Source organism: Pocillopora verrucosa, chromosome 4, assembly GCF_036669915.1.
Source record: "Pocillopora verrucosa isolate sample1 chromosome 4, ASM3666991v2, whole genome shotgun sequence".
Classification (NCBI taxonomy): domain Eukaryota; kingdom Metazoa; phylum Cnidaria; class Anthozoa; order Scleractinia; family Pocilloporidae; genus Pocillopora; species Pocillopora verrucosa.
In genome coordinates, this window is record NC_089315.1 from 19,029,319 (window position 1) to 19,050,009 (window position 20,691).

Below are 20,691 nucleotides of genomic sequence, written 5' to 3' on the forward strand. Positions count from 1 at the left end.
TTTGGGCGACTGCACTGACTAAATGACAACGTAAGGGGAATAGAAAGGAGTCTTAAAAATCATCGACTTCACTCAATTCCATTGCCCAAATAAGCATCCTTGTTACTTCAAGTAAATACCGCATAGGTATAAACAATAAACAACGCATTTGAGCTACCTGCATGTAGACAAAAAGTGAAGTACAGTGACATCAAAGGGGAGGTGGGGGAAAGAGAGAGAGAAAACAATAAACAAAAATAGGCAGACTTGTCACTAAAGCAGCCAAGTAGAATTCGGTGCAATATTCATCAAATTTGAGTGAAATCTAAAGGATTTAATAAGGTTAAAGGGTTAGGCACCTGTGCAGAGCTTGGAATTTCTTCCATTTAATTTTAATGATTTTTAAACAGCAATAGGCCAGGTGAACATGTTTGCAAACATTGTTATTGGTTTCTTTTAATTTGTGTTAATACTACAGTACGACGAGCAGAAAACTCTTGGGGGAAAACAACCAAATACTTCAGGCATCTTGGGTGATTTAATCTGAGGTGATCAGAGGAAAACAGGATGGGAGGTTACTACTTGTTTTCAACCTTGAGATAGATCAAAACTTTTCAAACCAGTATCATAAGGAATCAAACACACCTGTTCACTTAGGGACAAGTTTTATTCCAGGTTTCCAAGAAATAGCGAATACCTTTGGGGGCCTCCAATTATGAAAATACATGTGGTAACAATAGTTTCTAAACATGATTTAAATAGATCTACCACAGCCACTAGAGGGATAAAAAAATTGTGGGATTTTAGGATAACCTGATACCTGGAAAGATTTCCACAACAAATTTCACATGATCATACATTGTTAATTTCCAATACATTCTGCACACTTACATGACTTTTAAAAGACTGCTAAGACAGCTAAAAAAAATCTACACTACACAAACAATGTCACACATTTTATGCTATGATGAATAATTAGTCATCTTTTTGAACTTGAAAAGGTTTTTCCACCGGAATTGAACCACAGTCTGCTATTTTGACATCTTTAGCTGGTCGGTCACGGGTATCTGTATCTGTTTTCTCTATTTTTCTGACAACATCCTGGTAAAGTAGATATAATAATGCATGTCAGCATTCAAAGCACAGACAGATTCCAGGCTAATAGAATATTTGACACCTTAAAAGTGTAAGGAAGGATGTGAAATGAACAGTCTGTTTCAAGTATTCAGTTAGGAAACAGAGTGTGACCATATGCAGTGCTCAAAGTGAAAAGGAAGGAGGATTGGTAGAGCTCACGATGAAAATCTGGGTCCTGTTCAAAAACTCTCTCCATCTGACTCTACCTTGCCTCTTTCACAAACTGAGCCACCTTTATATGAATTAAAGTTTTTCAACTTAAGAAGTTTAACATTTAAAACTAACTTAGTTTCAAAATATCAAATGCCATTAGGTGAAAAACAGACCCCTTAAAATCAACCCTCAATTTTTAATTTTTTTCAAAAATGGAAATTTGAGTTGAATCGCCCCTGTAATATGGTAATATGACAAATTGCTGCAAGCAATACTCTGAAGAGGTCAAATGGTGAGTTGTCCACAAAAACATGACACCTCTCAAATAAGTTGCCTCTTTTTCACAAAATTCAGTTTACTATCAAACATCAAAATCATGGATAGATTTTTAGTTCGGAAAACTGGAGACGGTACACTATAACATCAAAACATTTCTTACCATGCCTTCCAACACTTTCCCAAATACAACATGTCGTCCATCCAGCCAAGAAGTTTTTATAGTTGTGATAAAGAACTGTGAGCCATTGGTATCTTTACCAGCATTAGCCATACTCAGCCAGCCTGGGCCATAATGGTTTAACTTAAAGTTCTCATCTTTGAAACGATCCCCATAGATGCTTTTGCCTGAAACACACTTGCTCATATATTTAACACATAATCAATGTTGCAAGACTTGTCTTACAGTATCCTAGAGAGGTTAATGGATAAGATTACCATAAATAATCTAATTAGCACCCATTTAATTTATAAAAAAGGACGTACAAATTCAGTTGGCTTAAACCAAACAATTAAGTAAGCTCATGCTGCATGGAGATGAGGGGGATTCCCTGAAAAAATGGGAGAGTGGACACATAATATATCAGTAATTATGCTTTGCTTGTGGCTTTCTCCAATTCAAACAAATTAATATTGATTAAAGAAAAAAAGGTAATAGACCCACCGCCAGTTCCATCCCCATTTGTGAAATCACCACCTATATGAGATATCAAGTATAAATAAGTACTTAATAATATACATGTACATTACTGTAATCACACAGTGAACAGAATAATCATGCTTTTAAAATTGGTTTGAAAAAGAACTACCTTGAATCATAAAATCTTTAATGACACGGTGGAAAATGCTACCCTTGTATCCAAAGCCTTTCTGCATATGGGAAATAAAAATTGCTCTTGTTATTATACAGTTTTACATTACTGTCATTACTGTAATGCTACAATACCACCAATCATATCAATTTGTGCAACATGACATTGTTACTGAAAGCATCATTTTAAAAGTTTCTTTTGAATAATGTTGACATGAGCTGTTGTGCTCAAACTTGAATTTCAACTAAAACACATGCCGTGTAGACATTTTGATGACACAGTAAGCTGAGTAAAACATTGTGTCCATACCCAGGCTCACATCATTATAATGCAAATATTGGCTCATCATCACTATCGTCCCCAAGGTGTCTCTTCCTAATTCAGCCAGAGACAGGGAAAGAAAGAGAAAGAGACAGAGATAACCAATGTGAAAAAACTTGTCGTCGCGGAGGGCAACATCCTTGATTGAATAATCGCCACTTCACGCCACGAAAAAGGCTCAATAGCAAGTAAATTTGGTGCAGATACTTTTTTCAACGCATGCACGCAATAAAAACTAGATTTTTGGTCTCGTCTGGTGAGTAAAATTCTGTGTGCCCTAAAATTTATTGCATCAAAACTTCACATTTTATTAACTATTCACATCTTTTGAGTCTTTCTACAAAATCTAATCTTACCTCGTGGGTTGCAAGTGCATAGAAGTTATCCACAGTCTTGGGAACCACTTTTCCAAATAACCCAATCACAATTCTCCCTTCTTTCTGGCCTCCGATCTCTATGTCGAAGAACACCTTACTTGTGACAAGAATATCGTCTTTATTAGCTTTAGCGCCGAAGCACGCGCACGCCATGGCCACGAAAAATAAAACGAAGAGAGCCATTTTCGTTCCGCCGCTTTCCGTGAATACAGCACCAGAAAATTTGAATGAGGTGAATTAAACGAGCGTGGACCAATCGTATTCCAGGTTATTTACAACCAATTGCATCTCGACAACTGTCCGAGCTTTGTACAATGAAGGTCGAGGGGAACTGGTATTTGTTCTATTCCTGGTTAAACGTGGCAGTTATTTATGCAGTCAGAATTCGTTGCCAGTGATTTAGACGGCCTAGCTATACTATATGAAATAATTGCTTTATGAAATTGCTATTTCATTTCCTCAATTGTTTTAAATAATAAAATATTGACGTGATAACTACAGTTAAAATCACATGAATTACTGAATAGCTTGTATCTGCTTTACTGCCGAACTACTTCCGGTTTTTACCCGCGCAAAGCATTACTGCAACTTTTCCATCATTCCCGTAGTTTAATCGTAGTGGTGTTTCGGAGATTTGGATGACTTTTCGTGCCCTCAGAATCATGAAAATTGCAGCAGTAGTTACGTTTGCTATCTGTGCTTTGGTTTTCCTTCTTTTACCAGACGATTCGCAAGCTGGAAAAACGAAGAAAGGTCCACTGGTCACGCAAAAGGTGAGTACATACTCCATTGCTGTTTAGAAGCTTCAGTATAGTACACTAAACAACCAGTGAATAGGCTTTTCTCCGTCTCGGAAACAGGGAAGACATTTTGTACAGCAGAGACAATATCAGAATTTGCTTACTCATCTTAAACTCTGATACAAATCCGAAGAATTGGTCTTACTATTTTTACCGCACATACAATTTGTTACTCAATAACAGACAACCGAGTATAGTTTTTATTAGTAATGGATAATTTGTCGTAAGCTAAAAGGTCGGTCAACAGCTATGAATGTAGAAGCAAAGGTAGACGCAAATTAGTGAACAGAGAGAGATGTGCATATCCTATTCATTAAGATGGTTTCCTGTGCAGATTTATTGATGTCTCTTCTGCAAGAGCATCTCCTATTTGACCCTCTTATGTACCCCTCTGCATAAACCCCTGAACAGATCAACCCCTTTACTTAGCTGCAAGTCAAATACTCAAAACTTAGGATTTCAAAGCCTTTCTCTAGATGTGAAGATATATTGAAATCTCTCAAACATCTCTGGTGATTCATTGAAATAGTTGTAGAATCAAAAGCCAACAGAAGGTGGCAAATGGTTTATTCATGATGTGTGATTAAGGCCAAAATTAATAGCATGACACTAGTAATTTTACTGTAATGCAAGTGTGATTAATATACGTGACCTGCGAACTTTATCTTCATCTCCTTGGAAACCTAAAGATTTCCCTGAAACCTCACACACAGAAGAGATATGAAGCTTTCCCTTTTAAATTGGTGATGCATGAAACAAATGTGACATGTGCTTAAATGTGTGTGCTAAACAGGATCAGGCACCTTCCTTTGCCATCCCTCCAAATTGAAGAGCATGTCAAAATAAAAACATTACTGCTGGCCCATTCACATACCAAGCACATTATGACTTGTTTTCACATACAAAGATATGGTCACTTGAGATGTAGCTCGGGGAAAAGTCATGTAATACATGCTACAGTAAAGAAATAAATATACTTTAATCCTACCAACAAAACCTCTATAACAAAGGGTGGGATTTTAAATACCTTACTGATTATAATTCATCAATTGCTTCACTGGATTTACTTCATTGTAAAAGTTATGTAACTATATTAATGGTACATTAATTTATTGTTGTAGGTTTATTTTGACATTACACATGGAGATGAAGAGGTGGGAAGAATTGTGATTGGCTTGTTTGGAAAAACTGTGCCAAAAACCACTAAGAATTTTGCAGCTCTAGCTTCTGGAGAGGTAAAAATTTACTCATCTTGAATAAAGGTTTCCATATGCTAATGGTTCTTCTAGCAATTCTTTATTTGTTTTCTCTGTGATCCATTGGTAGCTACTATGTTTCCTGTCACTTGTCTTTTATTTCTCAAAGTGAAAATGTGTCATGAAAATTGCTGTTAAGTATTGGAGAATAAGGCCTAAGGTTTTTTTTTTAATTTTTTTTTTAAGAGAATAAAAGATGGTCAGTTGATTTCACTTAATAGACCTCATGCATCAATTCCTTAAAACACTGAGATGAAAATAATTCCCATGTGAGAACAACATGAACATTGACAAGCCTCAAGTGGTGCAAATGAGACTTAGGGTTTACTTTCTGGGAATGGAGAAGTCACATGTAAGAGCTGTGTCAATTAGCTTAACCCGTACACAACCAAGATCTTGTTAGAAATATTCCTTAGTTTTTTTCCATACAATTTGTGTTGTTGGTGTGAAGAAGCTGGTATTGGATCAACTAATAATCTTCTAATTGATATTTTTCTTTATTTTCATCACTTGTCTGCTTGATTTTATATTGACTCTGTAAGGAGTAATGTAGTCTTGGTCACACATAGGATTGAAAGGGTTGATACTTAAAATTGTATGATAATCTGAGGAGTTGCAGGTATTAAAAATCTTTCTATGAATAATGGGCTTATTTTTGTTTGATTTGCAAGTAAAATAGGGTTTTTTGCTCTTTTGTTTCAGAAAGGATTTGGCTATAAAGGAAGTAAATTTCATAGGATTATTCATAATTTTATGATTCAAGGTAACACATTTTAGAACTTCCATATAATTTGTTTTATCTCCCAGAGCACAGATTTGTACACTACTTCTAACAAGGTAGAACCTATAGCCATTAGTACATTTCCAGCATATTGACTGAAGTGCTCTCCTTAATGTAACTGTTTAATCTATGATGAAAAAAAATTGCATCAATTTGGACTTAGGTTCTCCGTAACCGTCAAACTCCCAGAAGTGATTAATATGTAACTTCTCCCCATAATATCCATACATTATCCAGCCAACATGTAATGAGGATATTCAAACTCATCAGGTAACACCAAATTCTTGTGACTTATTTACAAGGAATGTGTAGCAGCTGGAGGGGAGAATTAACAATAAGATCCTGGGAGTTAAAGGGTTAAAGGAGTATCTGTCATAAATATAATTTTGAGAAACATCTTTTGCATGACACATTTGAATAGAAATTGGTAAAAAACATTTCTTCATGAATTATGCCAATTGCTAGGGAATGCTGTATAGTGAGAACATTTTACAGTAAATAGAACCACCATAGCTCATCCCAGTTTGTGTGACCACCTTGCTGTTCCACCATGCTAGTTTCTGTTTTGGCATTAAACAAAGATGAAATAAGACTTCTCTCTTAATCCTGGAACACACAAGAGGAATTTATCACTTTAATAGTAATGTAATGAAAATCATGCTTTTATGAAAAGATACAAAATGTTTTCTTTGTTCAGGTGGAGACTTCACAAAAGGAGATGGAACTGGAGGTAAGGCTGATAACACAGCTAGCTGTAAACCTGAAAGTGGAATTAATGATAAGAATCCAGGATAACACTTCAGTTCTTCAACCTCATATCCAATACAAAACCCTGTAACTGTTCTTATTTAGATCTTATAACCATTTTTCTCCCAATATCTAATTTGTTATTTCCTTACTGCTTGTCATGCAATTCTTACACTTTTACTGTGGAGAATTTGGTATTGGCTCAACCTATAATCCCCCAATTAATATTTTCCTTTATTCTCATCACTTGTCTGCTTGATATTGTACTGATATTTGAAAGAGAAATTCTGTCTCTCTCACTCATGGGAGTTAAAGTGTTAAGAAGGAAAAGTAACCTCTAACCTGTACACTTTGCCAAATGTAGAGGATAAATGTTTTGGCATAAACCCTTCCTGACACTTTAAACTATGATAGTTGTAAAGCATGACAATGAGACATCTGTGAGGACATTGGAAGGCTTGCATGAAGACCAGTCCATTCAGACTCCACACCACCCTTCCCCCCCCCCTTCCTCACCCTTGCCTCCCCCCTACCTACCCTTTTTGCACCCCACCCCACTCAATCCAAACATCAGACCAATGATGGCCCTTATAATCTTTTACTCTGTCTTGAATGTTTTTCCTAATTAAACTTTTGAGAAAAATAATCTTTATTTACCTATCAACCAGGTAAAAGCATATATGGTGATAGATTTGATGATGAGAACTTTAAGTTGAAGCATTATGGTCCAGGCTGGCTGAGTATGGCTAATGCTGGTAAAGATACCAATGGCTCACAGTTCTTTATCACGACTGTAAAAACTAGCTGGTTGGATGGCAAACATGTTGTTTTTGGGAAAGTTCTTGAAGGAATGGTGAGTTCAGAAATATATATCATTGTTTTCTTTGAAGAACAACGTTTTAGAATTTCAGAATTTTGAATTTTTTCAGAATTGTGATCAAACTGAAGAATTCAGAGATCTTTTCGATTGAGTGTCATAAAACCAGTAATCATAACAGCCAATTAAAAGAAAGGATAATACATGTACCTTCAAGAGCCAATGACATCTCTCAGTAACACAACCTAACTGCGTTAAGTGCAGCCTGGAAAATGCTGACGACCAAGCAGTGATTGGTTTTAGTTTTGCCTCTGACTGGTAGAGAAAGTGGTACGAGTTTTTTGGACCAACCTCAGGGAGAAGTAAAGCAAACACAAACAAATCCTGGATTTCTGAACCTCAATTGAAAGTTGCTCTATCAATTAACCTCACCAATTCACCGATCCTTTTTCCTAATAATTGCTATTCCCAGGAAGGTTGTAACGAGTCTGAGACACACTAGGAAAGTTAAATTCTGGTACCAAAGTGGATTTTTATTTGTCAATTGTGTCACTGAGATGTTGGAGTTCAAGATATCCCTTGTAAATGTGTCTTATGAGGGCAATTACTCATGCTAGATTAGACATGGTTTGATGCTACTCTGGTTTTGTAAACTAGAGTAGCATTAAACCTTGTCTAATTGTCCACCTGGTTACCATGTGAACTTTAATATATTTCGTGCTAGATTCTTACCAACCAAACGTCCCACTTACAAGTTACTAGGAGAATGACTATATGTAATATGTTTTTAGCGTATCTTACACGATGCTCGCCAAAACAGTTACTAAGTCAATTGCACTGTTCTTAAAATAATTCTCACAGGATGTTGTACGCAAGGTAGAAAACGTAGAAGTGGACGGGAGTACTCCAAAGAAAGAGGTGAAGATCGCAGATTGCGGAGTTATTGAGGTTGATGAGCCCTTCAACGTGGAAAGGGAAGATTAGCACCAGTCTCTCTTCAGTGTGTTTTGTAATGCGCAAGGATTTTTAATAAAATACAGTTATGAATTTGATTTGACTGCTCTGTGCTCGAGCATTCTGCAAATTCCAGTGCATTTCATCTCAGTGTTTCAGAAAGAAATCCAACATTGTGTCTTTGTTATTTCGTTTGTTTAATGACAAATGAACCATCTTTCCTTGGCACTCAGATAAACAAAACCTTAGAGTAAATTCATCGGTGAATTTACTTTACGTAGAAACTCCCTCTCTGGCTGTCTCTGTTGCTAACTAAGCACAAATGTAATCAGTGTTTGTTTGCTATAAACCGGCGATTAAGAGAAATGCGATGTGGGTGTGTAGTATTAAAGGCGATCGCTGTCGTGTTTCCTTGTAATCATTGTACAAGTACGCATTTTCTCTTGATCAAACTTGGACAAAACTATCTTGGGTTGCGTGAGAAGTTGTTCCTACAGAAGAGCATTATCGCTGGGAAGAAAGAAAAAAACTTGAAATGTATTGCATACATAAAATTTCAGAATCGAGTTGGGAGAAATAGGCTAAATAAGAGAAAAGAGCGGCTAATCTCGTCTTCTTTCGTCCAAGATAAGATAAATTTACTTATTTCGGGTGAGTCAATCAGACTTTCAAAGAAAGTCAGTTTTCTTTTAGAAGAATGGATTGAAGGCATCTTATGCACAGAAATTTTGGAAAATAAGGCCTGACGAAAAAAACTCGGGCCTGTACGGGATATGAACCCATGACCCATGAAAATCAAATATGTGAGTGCGGATAAAGACGTGAATATGAAAGCAATAACGGCCTGCGTACACATTCACCCCGACAACCAGCTTCGTAACTCTGCCTCCTTTGCAAACTGAACCTCGCCAGGGACCCCACCGTCAGTTAGCATCGAGAACCACGGGTGACAAGTAGTGGTGTGGTACCCGGCGAAGCACACTTTGTAAAGAAGACAGGGTTACCAAGCTTTGTCGTGGTGAATGTGTACGCGGGCCGTCAGAAATGGCTGAACTGGAAATGCGGCTTGGCGTCGGTTTCACGGGGAAGATTGAATTTGTAGTGAATTGAAATGAAACTATCGTATATGTGCTTGGATTCTGCGTTGGAATTGTGGCCTCCCGGTCTTTTTGAGCTTGTATTTTTCGCTTCTCGGATCGAGCATCCGGAAATCTCAGGAGTGTTCTCTTATGTGGTAAAACTCGCCCGAATGGGTTTCTTTTCAACATAGTAAGCGGCAGGAGCCCAGGAGACTCCCGTAAGCGGTCAGATAACAAGTGATATACTGTGGAAGTAAGGTGAGGTATTTTTATTGAGAATATGACTGTATTTTTTTTATTCCTGAGAGCGGTCGTAAATATTCCTGTACAAACTCTAGATCCTATAATTTCGCCATGACTTCCTATTTTGCAAGATGATCATCTCACAGCTGGACCTTGGGCCGCCTGTGAAATGACCTGAAACTAAATTAATCGTGAAAGTTCTAAGAATTTAAGAGCTTTCCGAGAAATGTGGATCTCCTTATTTCTGATTGGAAAATTCGTGTACCTGTAAACATTTCCGGTCAGGAGATGGCTTCCCATTGGATAATGCAACATTTAGTGGGATTGTGTATCTACACAGTTCCTCATTATACTGAATAATTTCACCGACACCGTGTGAGGTTTCTGTAGTTTTCCAAAATCACTTTTAAATTCTGAACTTTCAGTTCTCAACGTCGAAATATGTCGAGTGGAAAGGTAAGTGTCTGAGCGAAATTCAGAGATTTTGGTCAAGTCAATTAGGCTTAGGAATAATGCACTGTGTCTAATTGAGAATTCAGAAGAGGAGTTCGATTTCGGATTGTTATGTCTAACTTTTCATTCGTATTCTGGTGGTTTTAAATTACTTTAATGGTAATGCTATGTTCTAACCGAACTTGCCTTGGCTTTCGGTGGTAGCTGTTTTGATGAAATGTCACTTCCGTATTGCAGATGAACTCTCCGCGCTTCGTGACATTTTTATTGAGGCAATTTTGCTAAATTTTTACATATATTCACAAATGAAAACCCTCTGGATCCGATATTATCTGACAGACTCCTTCGCCAAAGGGGAATAAGTTAGGAAGAAGTGAAATGAACATATGAATTGGCGAACTCAAATACGAGATAAACACGTTTTCTCATCGACAACCGACAGGAAAATCACTTTGGCATAATGTATATGACAAGACCCGTTTGGAAGTGACGACCTTGTAAAGATCAATGTAGAAGACAGAATGTTCACTTCATCATGGTTCTTTTAGTTCATTTTGAGTGAGATGCGAAAATCTCCAACAATTTGAAAAAATTAATCATAAGATATTTGTAACTTTCTTCAGCATCGGTAAAGGCCCGTTTAAACGGTTTCAACATTTGCTTCAACTTGCATTCAACGCTTTGTTGAACCAAATGTTCGGTGCGTTTGAACAGGTCGTCCAACATTGTTGAAAACGTAAAAATGTTGAAAGCGTGTTGAATCAAGGTTAAATCGGTTTAAACTTTCATCCGGTTTTCCCTTGTTCTCGAAAATGTTGAATGGTCCGTTTAAACGGTTTTAACATTTACCCAACATCCGTTCAACTTTTGTTGAACGAATGTTAGTCAAATGTTGAAACTGCTGAAACGGGCTTTAACATGATCTAAAAGTGTCCACTAAGAAAAGCCAATTGGTCGAAGTCTGATGGTCAGCGAGAGCTAAGAATCACAGATCAAAACTCTTATTCCTCCATGCTAGAAAAGCTTCCTTCTATGATTGTTCAAAGATTAGATTTAGTCAGGGGCCTCTTGCTCTCGGTTACTCTTTCTTGACAAAAAAAGGAAGTTTTCCTGACGAAAGCAAATTCATAAAGCAGATTATAAGTACAACATTAAAGTTGTTCCTATGAAAGTTTGCCTGACTGATTTAGCCAAGACGCTATGCAAACAATCCTTTCTTCAGTAAGGCTATCGTCACTTGACGGTAGAAAAAGTGGCTACGATGTAAACCCAAGAGCAATGTGTATATGTTTCTGTGTATGTCTTACACCAATTTACGGGAGTTTGAGAGTGTTTTGTTTTGTTTTGTTTGTGTTTTGTATATTCTATATATGGTAACCTTATCAAGTGAACAAGTTGAGTTGTAAAAATTGTAACCTGAATTCAAAAGTAGTGGTATTGACTGATGCCTTCACAAGAAGAGCGCCGAATAAAAATAACGTGGTTTTAACTATACATTCCATTGCTTATATTTACGTCAGACACCATACCAAGGAGGTAGGCGTTGCTTTGGAGAATACAGATGTCCTGAGTGTAACCGTGGGTGGATGAGCGCCAACAGCTGGGCTAACACTGGTCAGCAGTGTCAGAATTGTAGTATTGTGGTGTACCCGCATACGCAGCGTCCACTGCATAAACCTGACGGGCTAGACAAGGGAGATGTCTCTAAACAACACCCTCAGCACTTGTGTGAGAAATGCAAGAGACTGGGGCACTTTTGTGGAGATCGTGACCGTTACCACTGAAGAACTGTTACCAGAGCTTACCGTTTGATTAATCATAATTTCTGGACGAGATACATGAACTGATTTATAAATGACGACAATGTAATTTCTTTAGAATTTTTAAAAGGCTTTACTTATACGATAAGCAGTTGAGAAAATACAAGATAGGTAAAAACAACAAAACCAGTATCCGTAAGAGTGGCAATTTCACTAATATTTTAAAAAATTTTTAAAAGAACAGGGCATTTCGCAGTAAACTTTTTAAGAATACTGGTAACTACATTGAATTATTAATTTCATATTGTCAGTTTCTTACTAAAGAACTTTTTCTGGGAGTTTCTAGGGAGTCTATAACGTATTTATTTCGGTGGAATAGTGGTCAATCATTGTAGGACTGTGCTTCTTCGGGGCGTAGTGATGAACATAGCCAGGGAAAAAGTAAAAGCTACACAATATTAAAATGAAATAAGGCTTCCAACCCATCGACTGTTGTACTGTGCTTAAGTTAAGAAACATTATGTATGATTCACAAAAATCTCATCCCTACTCCCTAAAACAGTAAGTCAAATACCTCAGGGTGACATTTTGGTGCAAAACTGAACCATTGTGAATTTTGTTCGCAGCTGATACAAGAGAAAACCGTCCTTCTTCAGCTATCCGCTTTCCATAGTCCTCGATCGACCTCTAAAAGGCGTACTCACCTTCTTTTAGCCTTTATTTTAGTAATAATAGCAACAACAACAATAATAATAATAATAACAATAATTTTATGAACTTATGAGCGCTTACTACATGACGTAATGATCGCATACAAATTGACCAATACTTGAAGAGTTTAAACGAGGCTTAAACAACTATTTAAATCATTTTCAAAACATGGATGTAAGATCTAGAGGCCAGAGAGTGAATTCCAGAGTGTGTTGAGGCAAAAATGTGTTGATTTACAGTTCTGGAATTCAAGGGGCCGACGGAACTATGTCGATTTCACTTCTTGAAAGGCAAAATGTTTTTTCGATAGATACTCAAAGTTTATTTTATCATTTTCCTAGTATACAATGTTTTCTAAATAGTTTTTGTTGTTTTTCCTCTTGATTTTAAATAATGATAATAGGTTATAATAACATTTTGTGACTGATCAAAGTAAGTAACTCAATACTTCCCACATAGATAGTAAACGCTGTCTGCGGTGTAATGCTAATATTGTGGAAAATTTCTTGATTTAATATCTAATAAATAAAAAAGGGAAACAATTTTTGGGCCGTGTGTGGATGATGACATTTTCTACCTGCAACTCAACCGTCTATCGTTTCGTGTTGAATTTGTCTCAATTTACTGAGATGTGCATTGGAAGAGATCAGTGGGGCGGATAAAGAAGGAGAGACTACGGGAAAAACAAAGCTTCGTTCACCTCTCTCCATGCTGCCCTTTCGTTTGTATATATTTCAGTCGTCCTCACTGAATGCCTTCAGCTCTTCTGCCGGGCAAATGCGAGACAGCTAGAAATAAGCCACCAACTACAACTGAGGTCTTGTTTGTCGTTGAATCTTTTCTTGATCCTTCCTGTCAGGTATGAACAGATCACCTCAGCTTGGTCAAAGTGAGGGTAGACTTATGAATAAAGTGGGTGAGTTTCTAAATAAACTATGGTGCTGCGTCGGTGGGAGAGTATAAACGGTAAATTAGTGTTAACAACTGAGTTGAAAACGTAAATTGACCACTGAGAAGAGTTTAAAGGCTGATGTTTCAAGAGTTAGCCCTTCGTCAGAGCAATTGACAAAGGGCTAACGCTCGAAACGTCAGCCTTTAAACTCTTTATGGTGGTCAATTTATGTTTTCAACACAGTTGTTAACACTAAATTACCTGAGGGTAGACATAGTACCCAAGCATGTAAAAATTAAAATCACTTTTGGCATTCTCGTATAAAGCAGCAACTTACTTCGTTAACAGACAGCATAAAAGCTGGCTGGTGATATATTTTCCGGATGTTTTAAAACGGGCGCATATTTAAAACGTGAAATACTGTATTAGTGTTTGTTTGTCGAAGCCGATAATAAATTTCCGGCCATTAATTTGCACACAGATGTGCCACCACCAAATAGATTGTTGGGAAAAAATCAGATTTTCATAAAACATGTCCATGTGCCTGTTTTTAACTAGCCAGACATTCCTGACAAAAAAAGAGTGGCTCTAAAAAATTATATTCTCGCGACAAAAGAATATAAGAACATATTTTTACGGCTAGAAAAACGAGCTTGCATTTCGGCAGAAACAATGCGGACAAAATAATGAAAAAGTAAGAGGAATTTCTTCATTATTCCATTCGTTTTTTTTTATGTTTTATTAAAAGAAAACGTACCGGCCAATTGTTAGAAAGGCGTTGTTGTACCTTTCCTTGATATATCCTTTTAAAGCAAAACTACTATGATTTTCCCTATTACGCCCCCCCCCCCCCCCTACCGTCCTGACTCTTACCACCCTACTAATGACGGAACAGAGTCATGACAATCACATGACTTCCTCTTTCGTGAGGAAATGGTTCCCAACATGGCGGGCTATGTTGAATTTCTTAGAAGGTTTCTTATATTTTTTGTTGCCTTTCTTTGTTTATCATCAGCGACTGTGCCTAAGGATCAGCAAAGAAAGGTAAGATGGGCATATAGATGCAACTTTTCTGTGGTCTGGATGGTGTTTTGAAATATTTTAGTCCTGAATCAACGAAGGCTTGCATTGGCTCTGACTGTCGTTCATAATTTCTCAGATAACATACTTGTAGTCCTCTTTACGATAAACAGACAAGCAGTTTGCACAAACGTTAAGATAGCATGTGAAACCGGAGGGACATTACCTGGGCACAGTTTGACGATAATTATCACTTGCAAATTTTAACTCCTAAGCGGAATGGACCACGAGCTCGAGTACATATATATCGTATATAAATCCTAGAAGACAAATCTACTTGACAAACCAGTTGTTTGAAAGAGAAAACCTTAAGAGATGTCATATAAAAAACAAATATTCATATAAAATGTCGCTCTTAAAAAAATTTGCAAAAATTTGATGAAAAGTTGTGGCCTTATATGTTAGCCAATTTTTGAAAGAAACTGAAAATTAAATCCATCGAGAAAAAAGCAAAGACTATACACAAACATGTAAGTGATAAAGCTAATTAGTGGGAGTTATATTTAATAGATATACTTACGCTTAACCCTTTAACTCTCAAGATCTGATCGTATATTCTCCCCTCAAGCTGCTACACATGAAATTTTCTTCGTAAATCAGTGACAAGAATTTGGTGTTAGTTCTACCTGATAAGTTTGAGTCTTCCCATTACATGTTTTCTGGATAATTAATGTCTGACTATTTAAGGGAGAATTTACAAGGTGATCATCTCTGGGAGTTAAATGGTAATTTCAATTGAAATTTCCAAGAAAAGTTGATGCATACTAACAGCACAAAGAAATTCAAAATTCTAAAATTTAGAATCTTGTTCCACATCTTAAATATTCCATAAAATTTTTTGTTTCTTTGCAGATTACCATTAAAAGTATACCATGCCCAACAAGTATAACAGAGTGCAGTAACACAACTTACATCATTCATGTTATTGCTGAGAGTACAGATAAACAGAATTCCATGCACTATCTCTGGTCTGTCATTGGTTCTCCAACTATTATTGCAGCTTACTTTGACAGTACAGATGTTAATGTATCAATTGATTGGAACCATGTCTTGAATAACAATTCCACAGAGGGAATTACGTTTACACAAACAAGTCTTCACATCACAGCACTTGTTATTCCAGCTATTTATGAGTTTCAGGATAAAAAAGATGAACTGTTTTACACTGAGAAAGATGTTGTGAACACTATTGTGAAACATGGCTTCCAGGATGAGGTAACACACTGGGAAGAACCTGAAATTGATCACAAAAACAATGTGACAACTTTTAGAGGGGAAATGTTGGGAGGAACAGTTATTTTTCAGGTAAGAGATGATAGTAATAATAGTACTAATGATAGTTAAAATAATGGATCAGTGTTAGTATCTGAACAAATGTGCACCTACCCCTCCCTAACCCAACATTAACCCTAAGTTGTTATCAGTCAATTGTTGTCGGGTTAGGGGAGGGGTAGGTATGCAGTTGCTCAGACACTGACATTGATCCCTTTGTTTAACCCTTAAACTCTTATGTTTGACAAATTCAGAATTTCTCCTTAGAATATTGATAGAATTTCAAGTGATAAGAATAAAGAAAAATATCAATTAGGAGTTTATCAGTTGATCCAATATTAAACTATCCAAACTAACATCATAAGGGAGTAAGGTTCTTAAGAAACTTTAGCGCTGCAATTGATTTGATAGTGTAACTTGGCCACTGTAAAGAGTTTCAAAGCTGATGTTTTAGTATGAGCCCTTCATTTTTCACTCTGACAAAGGGCTAACACTCAAAACATCAGCTTTGAAACTACTGTATTTATTTGACTATAAGCAGATTAATTTCTACATAAATCAAAACTGAAGTGAATGAAAATTTGGTATCCAAGGGGGTCTCAGCTCATAGCCAAAAGTTTTTGATTAATAATTACATCATCAACTCAGTTGATAATGTGATATTCTATGGCACAGAGATTGACTCTGGCTTGTTTGATTTGGTGATCTCCCTGTGGGGGAGTATACAGTTCTCCTGTGTTGCTACCTTAACAGTACCTTCTCTCTATTACTGCCACTGAAACAAAAATTAACCACCTTTTATATTTGTTTCTACAGTGCAATGCATCAGCAATCAAGGACAGAGAGTCAATATTGCCACATCAACAATTCTCCAGCAATTCTACAGTTTTTACACTGACACTTCATAAGTTAACAAATCTCCAACACAAAGGGCATACTCGATTTATATTTGAATTGGTCTCATTTTCTGAGGATGACAGCTCCACTTGTGTTATAGCTCAAAAGTCTCTTGATGATGAACACACTCCAGCTGTTTTTAAAACCATTGTCATCAACAGTACACTTGGCAGTCATTCATCATACAGTGCATGGAAACCTGTAGCCTACCTGAAAGAGTCAAGGAAACTAAGTAACCAAGTCCCTTCTTTTTCATATTTTGGCAATCAGCATCGGTTTATCAATAATAAACAGTGTCAAACTCTCCCATCATCATCCTCTACAGAAGACTTCATCAGCATAGTTTCACATCTGAAGGGGAACTTCATATCAAGTCAAATGAATATTTCCTTTGGACAACAAAAAGATGGCTGGTATGATGGCCCAGAGGGTTCCAGATATCTCACATGGTAATCCTATTGATTTACTGTTATTATTATTATTGATATGGTCATTTTTTTTTAAGTGCTTTGTTATCTCTCTGTGACATCATATACAACTATAATCTGTTCACCCAATTACTGAGGAAAACTTCTAGATAAAGAAGGCCTGATGATGTGTTCTTTCCAGTTTATAAGCATCTGTTAGTTTTTCCAAATGTGAGCAGCCATTTGCCAGTTTCATGATCTTCACTTTCATATTGTTGCCCTGTGTAAAGCCTTTCTATGGAAACAAGTTTTATTGCATAACAAAAAATATAATTTACAGGAGGGCCTCTAGCAAATGATCTTTATTATTAACAGTTGTATAAAAAAACTCTTGTTGGAAGGTAATACATTCAAACCTGTTAAGCAGCACCATATTCAGTGGTCAGTTGTTAAAGTCCCAAAATTCCCCCCTCCCCCCCCTGCCTTAAGAACTGTAATTTTTACCTCCATCAAGCAGTCACTTCTATTGAGCATCTGTGATAACCGTTGAATGAGTGGAGCTTGTATTAAGCAGCAGCATATTAAGCTTTCACTCTGTATTCAGCAGTCTGTTGTCAAAGTCTCAAACTTTTTTCCAGCTCAGTACTGCAATTTTCATTTCTGTAAAGTGGTCACCCTTGACTGAGTCTAAATGACCTGTTTGTATTGGTGACTGGTTGAACTGTATTTGGTAAGAAGTAAGTATTTGGTAAATTCCAATAGAAGGTTGTGTGGATTGTAGTGACAACATACAGTACATGTAGATGCTAATTGTCTCTCAGAAATCTGGTAATCTAGAACCCAATCATCCTATATCCTGTTTGCTCATTTGTTTTTATTTTTCTTAGGTCTGCAGTGGTGGGCTACGGAACTCCAATCAAAGATGACTTTTCTATGCTTGTGTGGTTGATTATATTTATTGGTTTTGGTGCACCCATGCTTCTAATTTTTATCACCATAATTTATGTTATTATCAAGAAAGTCAAAGCTAAGAAAGCAACATCCTCATATGGCATGATTAACTAAAAACAATAATTTCAATGTCCATAATGTTCGCTTTGTAAAATGTATTCTATATACAAGGCTAAAAAAAAGAAAAAAAAAATTAAAATGTTTAAACCAAACGTTTTTGGCTGTTTGCCATCATCAGGGTTTTTAATTTTTTTTAGCCTTGTATATAGAATACAATAATTTCAATGTTTTTAAAACATGTTAAATTCATACACAGATAATTAATGGAACAGATGTCCTTTACACCCTAAGAGTTACCTGCATCTAATTTCTCATTACAGTAATACTGCTGAATCATTCATTAGGATCATGAGAATAAAGGAAGCTGTGATTGTTAATCAAATTCTCCTTGTCAGTACCAAAGGAAATGTAAAGAGAAGAGTGTAAAGAATATGGATATTGATGTTAGGTTGTAAAGGGTTAAGAATTTGTTCTGGTGTTAAATAATTACATTGAATACTGAGCTGATGGACATGATTCAAGTCTTTTTTGCATTGTCGACAGTTTCCTTTTGAGTCTTGATGTACTTACCAATTTTGTCAGGTCATGATGTTCAGTGTTTAGATCATGATTTGCTGGACAAAATTAGGCAGGGTTAGTTTTAGTGGCTAGATGCAATACTTCATATGAACGTAGGCAATGTCATACTAGCACTTGGTTTTGTATATCATCATTTCTCTAAAAGTGCAGTAAAATAGTTATGCAGTGTAAGAAAGTGTTTTACATTAGCATAATTTGGAACACCATAAGATGTCTTCACAAACTCTCCACCCCAATTTGGCTCAAGGCAGATTTTGATGTGGTTGGTTGATTAAGAAGAAATATTGTCAACAATTCTTTGAGATGTTGTAATGTGAAAAACCATAATTGCTAGGTAAGGATAGAGTACAAAAGCATTTTTTCATTCATGTATGAGTTGAAAGTTTAAGTTGCTACCATAGATGGTAGTTTCTTTAAAATTTCTATTTGAATTTAAACTTTATTTTTAAATAATCTAATTTCATGATGATGAGACATTTTTTGGGGTTATGATATTCACTGACTACTTATCTTACAGACTGCTTGAAATTAAGTTAAATTGTTGCTATCTCAAAATAATGGCAACTAAGGTAACTTTCAAGAGAGGTTTTCTTTGTCTACCATGCCGCTTTACATCCTAGTGACATAAAAATGTTGGAAAAAAAGTAGAGATTTTTTTCATTTTTGTGGTTAAAAAATGAAGCCCACTCTATTATTATTACAGCAAGATTGAGGTCCATTGGTGTAAAATGATAAAATGTAGCGATGTAAAGTTATTATATTTATTGATGATTATTTTTTGTATTCTCACAAACTGGTTTGTACTCATTTTTTTATAAATAAACTTAGCATCAACAAATTAGAAGGTAGTTGCCTTGTAATATGCAAAACGAGTGGGTGTAATGAAACTGTAATACACAGAACATGTTACGGTGATTTAACCTTTTCACTCCATCCTTTAGAGATTCAGAGCAAGTCTCACTCAAAGCTATAACTACCTAGAAAAATATCGATACCTCGTAGCTCAGAATTTAGAAGTCTTCAAGCTTTAAAATACTAGCCTACGTCTGTTCCCTGAGTTTCTCATTTCGTAGCTATCATTCGACATAGTCTGAACTTAAGTCATGTCTACTGGGCTTCCGCAGCGAAAGGATCGTTAGCAATTCAGAGTAGGGACCTTAAGATCCGACGACGGCGAGCGGAAGTTCAAAATATTTGCTTGCGCACTTCCGGTAGCCGTCGCGCCGGCAAAATTTCCCGCCGTAACTGTGTTGTCTGCGACATCAGAACGAAGAGTTTGGCGTTTTGTCTGAAATGTGAGTAAGTTTCTCTTTTTTTAAGGTCGTTTCAAATGAATTTATTGTATATTTTCAAGATATGGTGAACTGTCAACATTTTTCCTGGCTTGTGGCAAATGTAAATGGTTGTAGAACTTATTTAAAGGCGAAACTGACCAAAGTTTCTTTCTCCTTCTAAACAGCTTCAAAAGTTCGTGACTCAAATAAGCTTTAATTGAGACGAGTTCAAAGGAAACAGTCCAGTGGGTTGTTTTCGATTCATATTCTTAATGAATATCAAAACTAAACCAGGGATTTAATCTAGATAATTTACCAGAGTTTGTTTCTGGAAAAAATCACTGAAGCTAGATATTATTGCGGTTGCTCAGATCAAACACGGAGTGGACCGAGGAACATGATAACTGCTTGCGTCAAGAAATTTTAGTACTTGAACCCTTTGAGTACAAAAAAGTAAACATTTCTAGAGGCAAGATCCGGGTAAAATTGCAAACAATCTGAATGGCCCTAAGCTTCCCCGATTCAAAGTCAATAAGTATGCTGTTAGAGAAAGATACACACTGCTGAGCGAGAAATTTAAAGCAAAGATGGAAGACGAAGAGAAAACAAGTGGAATTGAATGT

General features: G+C 36.4%; 3 protein-coding genes across 3 annotated transcripts; 2 read left to right on the plus strand and 1 right to left on the minus strand.

The window, feature by feature from the left end:
* Window positions 1–627: 627 nt before the first annotated feature.
* On the minus strand, window positions 628–3,289 carry LOC131778148 (peptidyl-prolyl cis-trans isomerase B-like). The gene is made up of 5 exons (XM_059094530.2): window positions 3,035–3,289; window positions 2,355–2,415; window positions 2,210–2,242; window positions 1,709–1,893; window positions 628–1,080 (listed from the first exon to the last, which is right to left on the minus strand). Exons 1-5 carry the CDS (start codon window positions 3,236–3,238, stop codon window positions 955–957), a joined length of 609 nt encoding a protein of 202 aa, XP_058950513.1. The 5' UTR covers window positions 3,239–3,289; the 3' UTR covers window positions 628–954.
* A 347-nt stretch (window positions 3,290–3,636) lies between these two features.
* Window positions 3,637–8,508, plus strand: LOC131778146 (peptidyl-prolyl cis-trans isomerase B-like). Its single transcript, XM_059094527.2, has 6 exons — window positions 3,637–3,828; window positions 4,977–5,090; window positions 5,814–5,874; window positions 6,590–6,622; window positions 7,308–7,492; window positions 8,318–8,508. Exons 1-6 carry the CDS (start codon window positions 3,694–3,696, stop codon window positions 8,438–8,440), a joined length of 651 nt encoding a protein of 216 aa, XP_058950510.1. The 5' UTR covers window positions 3,637–3,693; the 3' UTR covers window positions 8,441–8,508.
* A 5,971-nt stretch (window positions 8,509–14,479) lies between these two features.
* LOC131778104 (glycosylated lysosomal membrane protein B) lies at window positions 14,480–19,632 on the plus strand. The gene is made up of 4 exons (XM_059094488.2): window positions 14,480–14,592; window positions 15,481–15,933; window positions 16,717–17,246; window positions 18,092–19,632. Exons 1-4 carry the CDS (start codon window positions 14,482–14,484, stop codon window positions 18,267–18,269), a joined length of 1,272 nt encoding a protein of 423 aa, XP_058950471.2. The 5' UTR covers window positions 14,480–14,481; the 3' UTR covers window positions 18,270–19,632.
* The last annotated feature ends 1,059 nt before the right edge of the window (window positions 19,633–20,691 follow it).